Raw genomic sequence first — 10,127 nt, forward strand, 5'->3', positions numbered from 1 at the left:
GCAGAAAAGTTTCTAGGGATGCCTGGGTGGCTCAGTGGTTGGGTGCCTGCCTTCAGCTCAAGATGTGATCCTGGAGTCCTGCGATCGGGTCCCACACTGGGCTCCCTGCATAGAGCCTGCTTCTCTCTCTGCCTGTGTCTCTGCTTCTCTCTCTGTGTGTGTCTCTCATGAATAGATAAAATCTTAAAAAAAAAAAAGGTTCTAAGAATGCAAGTACCAAGTTTTACTTCCAAAGGAATACAACCCAAGAGAAACTGTTACAATTGCTAAACAACTGTTTAATTCTCATTTAAATATTTATTAACAAATGTCAGTTTGTTAAAAGAGAGCATCAAACACAGATTAAAGCAGCCTGAATTAAAAATGAGAGCAAATACAAACATATTCACAATGAAGGATCTAATTAAAGAAATATTAAGAAAAAACTCAATTTTGTAAAACAAAACAAAAAAACACAATAAAAGGAATGACCAACAAAACTGCAGAGTCCCTAGGTAAGTCTAAGTAAGATCAGAAGACCCAGAGCAGCTCTTAAACTTACTCCTCTTCCATATTTCCTCATTTCTAAGAGCATCATTTCTCTGTGTCTCAAAATTTTGAAGTTATCTTGACTCTTAACTTCTCCATTCTCCTCTTACCTTCTCATACCTGAGTTATCAAGTTTTGTCAATTATTTCATCACAATTGCAGGAATGGTGTCACAGAACTACGAGGCAAGGGGGAACTGAAGAGGTCACCTATCCTAACTTCCTAATTTGACAGATGAAGAAATTGAGGTCCACAGAGGTAACAGGATTTACTTGACCAAAAGTCACAGAACCAGTAAGGCAGAGTTGGCTTATTATTCCTACAGATGGTCCCAAAACACCTAGCTCTCTCAGGATAGTATGTCTACCTTCATGCTTCTCCCTCTGGTAAAAAAACAAAAACAAAAACAAAAACAAACTTCAACATCTCTTGCCAACTATTTCATTCTTGAAGATTTTACTCATTTAGAAACTTCCCAAACACATTTCTCCACCGTTTAGAAATCTAAAATTGTTCCATAGTGATAAGTGAATAGGCTAATGTCTTGTTTGACAGTTGACATGCACCATCCTGTCACTGCCCTAGCTTCCTATATATACCTATTACTTCACACACAACCTCTCGAATCACACTGCTGAACACATTACTTTGACCAGCAAGAGAAAATAACATTATAAGACCAAACCTCAACTTCTTTATAGGCTTTTAAATTTTATTTTTTTTTCTAATTGTCACATCAAATGCTCAATGTAACTAATGTAAATAGCTTCTAAGTGTTAAGAAATGGGAAAATACACAACTTTCTCGTTCAGAAGAAATTATTTCTTCTTCTTTTTTTTTTTTTTTAGAATTTTATCTTATTCCTAAATCCTCTGAATCTGGCATCTATACCAATACTGTGCAGAAACCGCCCTCACCAAGGCCAGTAATAGTTTTGGCTTATTTCAATGGATACTTTGAGTCCTTACCTTTCTTTATCTCTGCTTTGCCCTCTCATCAAGTCCCTTCAACTGTTCCCAGATCAGGCTACCATTTATACGCTACTTCTATCATCTAGAAGAAGCCTAGCTTAGACTTTTCATTAATTTGATCTTTATATTCAATTTCCTATTGGATACTTTTACCTGGATACCTCATAGAGATACTTCAAACCCCCGCATATGTCCAAAATGAAATTTATCCCCTCAAGAATTCTTTCCCAAAGATTTCCTTTCTCAGTTACTACTACTGACCATGCATTTATATAGCCAAAAATCTGGGATTCATCCTTAGCTCCCTTTTTTTTTTTTAAGATTTTATTTATTTATTTATGAGAGACACACACAGAGAGAGAGAGAGAGAGAGGCAGAGACACAGGCAGAGGGAAAAGCAGGCTCCATGCAGGGAGCCTGACGTGGGATTCGATCCCGGGTCTCCAGGATCACACCCCCTGGGCTGAAGGCGGCACTAAACCGCTGAGCCACCTGGGCTGCCCCTTAGCTCCTTCTTTACTCTCAGATCTAATCATCAATTTCTGTCCATTCTATGTCTATCTTCCAATCAGTTACTCCTCTCCAAACCAGCAATGATTCTGCCCTCATTCTACCACCCTCCCATGTACTGAGGACCAACTGAATCCCTCTCAAAGAGATTACCCCCAAATTCGTAGCCAGTTGGGTTCCTAAACTACAGTCCAGTGCTCTTCCAATTCAACTTTTGATACTTATTATCTGAATGAGCCTTTTTAGAAATATATATCATACTTTAATATTTTCAGATGATTTGCCACTTCTCTCCTTTAAAGAAGTTTATAACCTACCCCTTCCTTGCTCTCTATCCACCTGTAAGACATTCTACCCGGTTCTAGACACTTTGGCCAGATTCTTCATTACTCAAAGACTCTGGCCTATTACTTTTTATTAGTATAGCTTCAGAGCATATTATATCAAATAGAGCAAATTCTTCATCATTACAGTTTTTTCCCCAAATTAGCTATTCTCAACTATGTGTATTCTATAGTATGTATTCTTAACATCAGGTATACATATTCTCAACCATATGTCCTTCCAGGTAAATTTTAGAATGACTTTGCCAAATTCCATCTACCATTCTCTAAAATTAATAAATTTAAGTGACATTGACTACAGCAAAGTCTATTTCTTGAGACATAGACTGTCTTTTAACCCAACATGAGAGTCATTTTTATGTTTCTGACTCAATTATTCTCTACATTGAAAACACCTTCTCAAGACTCTTCCTAGTTTGTTTTGTTTGTTTTTAATTCTGTTCATTCATCCTGAAATGGGAAAAGATCTACTGTCTAAGAGGGGTAGTGCTCAGTTATCTCTCATTGTCCATTAGTTTATGAACTTCTCCCTTCCTGATCTGAGAGTTCTAAGAGGTCTCAGAGATTTCCAGTTAGAGAGTTCTGACTTGAAGGCAAGTTGGTAGGGCCCCTACTCTAGGTCTGCTGCATGGAAGTGGTATTCACTTTCTGTCCAAATGAGGCAGATATGATCTGCAATTTCTGGTTCAACTGCAGAATTTGAGAGACTGCACCACTTTTCATGCCCTTCTTTTCACTTTCTCATATATTTATAAGCCCCAGAATACAATTTACCATCAAAATTCCTCTCCTAACCACCATATTACATACTGGGAATTGTAGACTGAACAAAGATAAAAAGGAAAAATATGATGAGCCCAGAAACCAGCTCGTAAACTCTGGCTGGCTCAGACCACACCCCTGTGGTTTAGAGATAGTATTTATTTTTGTTAGTACAGTGTTTCCCAGAGTGTAATATGTTTGCCACAGATAACCATAGATGGAAAAATAATATTTTTTTATTTTAAATTGCATATTTATTTATTATTTTTTAATTTTTATTTATTTATGATAGTCACACACAGAGAGAGAGAGGCAGAGACATAGGCAGAGGGAGAAGCAGGCTCCATGCACCGGGAGCCCGACGTGGGATTCGATCCCGGGTCTCCAGGATCGCGCCCTGGGCCAAAGGCAGGCGCTAAACTGCTGCGCCACCCAGGGATCCCGCATATTTATTTTAATTGCATTATTTTTATTTATTTATTTATTTTTTTTTTTATAATTTTTATTTTATTTAATTTTGATAGGCACACAGAGAGAGAGAGAGGCAGAGACATAGGCAGAGGGAGAAGCAGGCTCCATGCACCGGGAGCCCGACGTGGGATTCGATCCTGGGTCTCCAGGATCGCGCCCTGAGCCAAAGGCAGGCGCTAAACCGCTGCGCCACCCAGGGATCCCTAATTGCATTATTTTTAAAAGCGATTTTCCATTCACTGAAGTAATATAAAATGGCCCCTTTGAATAAAATCAGAGTTCAAAATTATGTAAAAATTTAACTCATTTTCTAAGGGCCTTTCCAGACTACTCTAGTTCAGAAGTAGAATACATTTAGCCTAAGAATATGTGTCTCATCCTATCTCTGCTAATGATAAAAATAATACAAATTGCCTCCAGAGTAGTGGAGACATATGCTCATTATGGTGCTATTGTTAGGGTTAGTTTTGTATTCACTGGTATTCAAGATAAACTTGGAAGGGACCACTTAGAGCAGCAGCTATCCTCTCCCTTCGCTCCATTCAGATGCTAACCTTGTCCCTTTCTTAAATCTTGGCCAGGAAAGATGTCCTAAATGTCCTTGGATAGTAAATAATAAGTATTATGTATCTGGAACTACTTGAGCATTGCTGCAAGTAGTATAGTGAAGTTATTAAGAGAGCAAACTCTAAAAGGCAGACTAGTCTAAATCCCAGCCAAGTGAAAACGTGCTAAATGACCTTGAGAAAATCAATCTCTGTGTGCCTCAGTTTCCTCATCTATAAAATGGGGATTCTGTAAAATTGGGATGTGATAGAATCGACTTCATTGGATTTTGTGAGTATTAAAAGAGTTAATGCATATAAAGTCCTGAGAATAATTGTCAACAGCTATTTATTTTATACATGTTCAGCACTATGAAAAATGTTTCAAACATATTTCACACATTGAAAATTTATCCTACGTTCAAAGTATAAGTGAAGCTAATTTTAGAGAATCATATAGAAATAGAAGAAATGGCCCACCTATTTTCTGTAAATGGAACTTACTTTTGCTTTAAAACTGCTCTTAGAGCATCCTTCTGTCCCATGGTATACCGAGAAATAAAGATGTCATTTGCTGCAAAATTGAGAAACAAAATATATTTCAGATTCCTAAAAATTTGTTAAATTTTGGTAAGCTATCCCAAAACAGCTTTTTTAAATTAAGAGAATATTTAGGAATTCAGTAATAAGATTTCTCAATTTAATAAAATGCAAGGAACTGGAGCACCTGCGTGGCTCAATGACCTAAGTGTCCAACTCTTGATTTCAGCTCAGGTCATAATCTCAGGGTCATGAGATTGAGCCATGTGACAGGCTCTGCTCTAGGTGAAGAGCCTGCTTAAGGTTCTCTCTCTCTCCCTCTTCCTCCTCCCTCCCCTCTTTTCCCTGTCTTAAAAAAAAGTGCAAGGAACAAATTAAATGACCGAATAATATGAGTCATAACCCTAGACTTTAGAGAAAAAAATTTATCGAAAAACACCTGAGGCTGAGAGACATTTTGCTTAAACTCAAAAGAGAAAACTGCTTAGATAAAAATAAAATTACATTTAAGAAAAATCACTAAATTTCCTCAAAGCATATTTTTAATCTATTATCTTACCAATGACTACTCAAAACTTGAATTCAGAGATTATAAATTTTTTTATAAATATTTAATACCAAACCTATGGAACAGTTTAGAAATTATAAAATTACCTTTACAATTACAAATCTTTTTCCAGATTTTAAAGATTCCATTAATAGCTTAATTTGGAAGGAAAAGTTAATTCAAATGAAATAATCAAAATAAGAAAAAAAACTGTAAGCCCGTGTAATGAAAGTCTTTAAAAAAAAAATGAATGTCTTAAAATCTAAAGATCTAAAATTCTATCCCTACAACAAAATCCTGACATATAAAACATAGATGAGCCATGAAGACATGCTAAGTGAAATAAGTCAATCATAAAACTAGACTTGGGAAATGGAGAGTAAGTGTTTAAGGAGTACAGAGTTTCAAATGAGGAAAATGAAAAAGGTCTAGAAATGGATGATGGTGATAATTGCATTAATGTGAATGTACCTAATGCCACAGAACTTAAGACTTAAAAAATATGGTAAAAAAATGCAAATCTATTCTTTTACCTTTTTGTCTGTTGCTCTCTTCCAGTTTATCCAGAGGCAACTCTTGCATTGCAACATCTTTAGAAAAATCCTTTGAGATATGAAAGGAAAAATGAAAGACTAAAAAAAAAAAAACCAAACCTTTATGATTTATTACTTACCAAGTACCATGTGCGGCTATGTGACTACTGTGTTCCAGGAGGGCAGGATTGTGTGCTTTTAGATTCTTCATTTCCAGAACCACCATAATGTTTAGGTACCTTGAAGGTACTCAAGATTTTGTTGAATGAGTAAATGAACAAGCAAGCGACCAGTGGCCCTGAAATTCAGATTCAAACCTCAATTTGCCATGTCTAGTAGCCTGACTCATATAACAATTTAGCTGCTACAGTTTAATGTGAAAATCTGATTCATTTTGAGTCAAACAGAGTGCATAAGATGGCCAACAGTGACACAACATCACAAATTAATCACAGCACTCTTTATCCCTGAGCTTGTAATGTAGTCTCAGGAGGCTTCTCAATGAGTAAATAGCTTTCTGCTCACATGTGCAACCCTAGACTTCATTTCTAAGATTCTATCAGTGCCGAGACACCATGACTTCTTAAGTACTAGGTTCATTCAGTGTTGCTCTTCACCTTCCTTAGACACATCTTTTTTTGCCTTCTAAATTAGAAAAGAGTAAAGAGAAAATCATAAGAGGAAGGTGATCAGGCTATCCCCTGACAAACAAGTGTTAACTTCCTGCAAACCATGAGTGAGACTAACAATGCAACAAAATGCATCTGGGACATTAATACAAAGACCTCCTACAAATGAGTAAGAAAAAGTACAGCATGAAAATATGTAATACACAAAAGAATAAGGATGGCAATATACATGGAAAAATAATTATTATTAATAATAAGGGTATTAATAAAAATACAAAATAAAATGAGATGCATTTTTTACCTATCAAAATGGCAAAAAGTTTTTTTTTTTTTTTTTTTTTTTGTCTAATTCTAGTAATGCCTGTATTGGTAAAACTAGGGAAAAATAATACCACTAATTCCACTCAGGAGCTTGTTGAAGAATGTATACTGATACAGTCTTTCCAGAGACAATTTATATAATAGTATATCCATCTGGGAAATTATTTAGATAATGGAATTCAAACACCATTAATCATTAAATAAGAACTACTCAAAAAAGAAACAAAAAACCAACTCAAAGACCACACATTTATGCAGGGACCAATTATGGCACATAACTATACATTTTTATTTTAAATTTTTTACAGAGTTGATCAGTAAACAGTTTCAATTTCATTCTTAGTTTACCAGTTTCAATTTTCAAGATAATATATTGTGAAACTCTCTTCTTTAAAGACTTGTTAAATTGACAATCTATAGTCAACATTATGATTAGTGATCAAAATCTATTTAGACTGGATGAACAAAATACACTTATCATCAAATATTTTCAATATTATAAAGGTCAAGATGAGAATTTCATGTTATTATTTCTTAAAGACCTCTCAAAAAACTATACAAGGGATCCCTGGGTGGCTCAGCAGTTTAGCGCCTGCCTTTGGCCCAGGGCACGATCCTGCAGTCCCGGGATCGAGTCCCACGTTGGGCTCCCGGCATGGAGCCTGCTTCTCCCTCCTCCTGTGTCTCTGCCTCTCTCTCTCTATGTCTATCATAAATAAATCTTAAAAAAAAAAAACTACACAAAAGACCTCACTTTAGTTTGAATGACATGTAATCACACCTCACTTTTTAAAAATGATGTTGTTACTTGTTCTTTATCTTTACTGAACAGTATATTGAGTCTGGTCTAGAACACCATTTTCTTAGATAAGAGCAGAGCTTCTTTTCAGTTACAATATTTCTGTCAGTGACATCTTAGTAATGAGTATTTTTTATTCTATGGAAGACTTTTTGTTTATTGTCTCAAATACAGTCACAATTGTATTTCTCTTGGTAAGTGAAATTTAAGCAAAAACAAAGCCTGTTGCTCATCAAACCTGACTTAAGAACACATTACTCAACAATACTGAAAAGTTTAAAATGAATGTAATTAAGAATTCTTTTGCTTACACTTTCTGACACAGTAGAAATTTCTAATGGAGGCTGTTGATAATTTCTAGCAGAAGTCAAGTCTGATGAACCTAACAAAACAAAGGAATCAATTTTAGTGATTTTAAAATCAGAACCATATCTTTAGAAACCGTACAGGCATGATTCAAGAACTATAAACTCCATATTAATGCAAAATCTAAACTGGAAAGCCACTTTTCATGCAGTAAACTTAAACTGTAATTAAAATATATCCTGATGAAGGTTTTGCAGCTGATAACTTTGGAAAATAAGGATCAGAACTGACAATCAAGTGAGATAATTGTCTTAAAATATACCATTACAATGTCGGATTTGGACAAACTATGGGTAGAATCATTTGCCAGGAATAAAAATATGTACATACTATAAAAGCAGGCCTTTAGTATGCTGCATCTCCCCCAAAGCACATAAGCATTTTTTTTTGTTTTTGCACATATATTCATTAATTTGATCTTTATGATTATCACTGAAATGGGAAAAGCATATGTTTTCTTCATTTTCACTGAACTCCAGACAGGTTAAGTGAATTGAAACATGGAAAGTCATCAAAAGGCAGAAGTTGTGTTGTTCTACTACGCCAAACTGAATAATACTATCCAAACAGAAGGTAGAGTATTGGGTAAAAAGCCCTACCCATGAACAATAAACACATCATATTACTTAAGTGCGTCCACCATAGATGTGAACGAGAACAATGCGCAAAAACCACACAAGGAAAAAACACAGTAGAAGTGTTTCATTCATTCCGCCTATTGGATAGGATTCCATTCGACTGACTCTGCTAGCCATGTTCCCAGGGAAAGGGGTTAGCTTTCAAACACCTATACAATCTAGACGTATCATATGTTTGAGAATTTAAACGTTAAAAATCCTCTATAAATTTCGAAACTCACACACACACACACACACACAAAATGAAATGAAAATAAAGATCTACAAAAGCGAAAGCCATTCGGAGTCACATACCACGTAACGTTCCAGTCAAGCTAGCCTCGGTTCTAAGAGGAAGACGTTTATTTGCAGACAACGCTGGAGGAACACGGGGCAACTCCTCTTTCGGCAAAGCCAAATTCTCTCCCTGATTTGGAGAAACTACCTCACGAAGCCTCCTCGCTGGTATTTTAACCCTTCTTTTCTTTTCCGGGCTAAACTCAGTGCCTTTCATATTACGGGTAACAAAACTAGTCCCACAATTATGAATGGGAGAATTTCTGCTGGGTCCATAAAACTTCGGAACAAAATTTTCACCACTTTGAGGACTTGGGCGGGGGGACGGGAGGTAAGGAACGAGGGAGGAGTATGATAAAGGGGAATTTTAAGTGATTTCACAACATGCAGTCATCAACCTTTAAATAAAACAATGTCTAAGATTATCCGCAGAGCTAGAAATTCCCATTTGGTATTTAATCCAGAATTAGAGACCACTGGAACATCATATCTACCCATTAATCCTACTCAGTCCATGAAGGCACACGCCAATGAGTCGGAGAGTGAGGATGACAAGAGAATGGCCGCATGAGCAATAATGACCCTAACAATGCAGAGCACTTTCCAAGCAAAGAGCTGGCAGTGCAAGACCAAACAGATGTGGAGGCGGAGTTAAGATCTATTGAGAAGCAGGAATCAAGCAAGTAAAACTGACAATGCTTTTTTTTTTTTAATCACCCATATATGAAGCTTAATAGCTTTCTTCGGCCGCAGAGTCTTACACACGCCTCCAGGTGCAACCTCGGACACCTAAATTCACCCCTCTTCGTCTCCCGAGCGCTCGGCAACCCCGCAGTCGCACCTAAACCCGGACAACAGCTTCAGTTGCCCACGAGGCAACACCCACTTCCCTTTAAGCCGGCCCTTGAGACACAATACGCATGCGCGCCAAGAAAACTCTCATCCAAAACATCCAACCAAAAAGCTGAACGCTCTCCGGTGCACCTGCATCCCTCTCCGGGTGGAAACAAACTCCCAACGTAGAAGGTTTAAAACGCGCGAATTTTTTTTTTTTTTAAGCAGTACATTGCCACCACAAGACTTAAACATTGAATAAAACCAGAGATTCTCATCGAAGGTTCGCACAGGTCCCGACCTAACCGGTAATACTATCTCTGTTGATTAGGGACTGTTTACAGAGTAGCTCCGAAGACCGTTAGGGACAGGAAATTAAGTAAATTAGTTTGGCAGAACATCTCGACAGATTCGGGTGGTTGTTGGCGTGGAAGTCAGGAATAAAGAGCACTGACTGAGCATATAACTACAAAATTTAATCCATAGAGAACTTTAGAATCCATTGGAGATAGG

General features: G+C 36.8%; 1 protein-coding gene across 6 annotated transcripts in view; it reads right to left on the bottom strand.

The window, feature by feature from the left end:
* Nucleotides 1-9,632, bottom strand: part of KIAA0586 (KIAA0586 ortholog) — a 106,615-nt gene extending 96,983 nt beyond the window's left edge. For 3 of the 6 annotated variants that reach the window (XR_008661710.1, XM_055304440.1, XM_055304444.1), the window contains exons 1-4: nt 8,799-9,632; nt 7,812-7,882; nt 5,752-5,821; nt 4,636-4,705 (exon numbers count right to left, since the gene is read on the bottom strand). Coding sequence is in view for 5 of the 6 variants with exons in the window: in XM_055304440.1 (XP_055160415.1) it covers nt 4,636-4,705; nt 5,752-5,821; nt 7,812-7,882; nt 8,799-8,997 (410 nt within the window). In the remaining variant the exon portion in view is untranslated. Of the gene's footprint in view, nt 1-4,635; nt 4,706-5,751; nt 5,822-5,891; nt 6,050-7,811; nt 7,883-8,798 lie in introns of all 6 variants that reach the window. The other 3 variants (XM_055304442.1, XM_055304443.1, XM_055304441.1) reach the window with 3 other exon arrangements.
* Nucleotides 9,633-10,127: the final 495 nt, after the last annotated feature.

Source organism: Nyctereutes procyonoides, unplaced genomic scaffold (assembly GCF_905146905.1).
Source record: "Nyctereutes procyonoides isolate TBG_1078 unplaced genomic scaffold, NYPRO_anot_genome, whole genome shotgun sequence".
In the NCBI taxonomy this organism is placed as follows: Eukaryota; Metazoa; Chordata; class Mammalia; order Carnivora; family Canidae; genus Nyctereutes; species Nyctereutes procyonoides.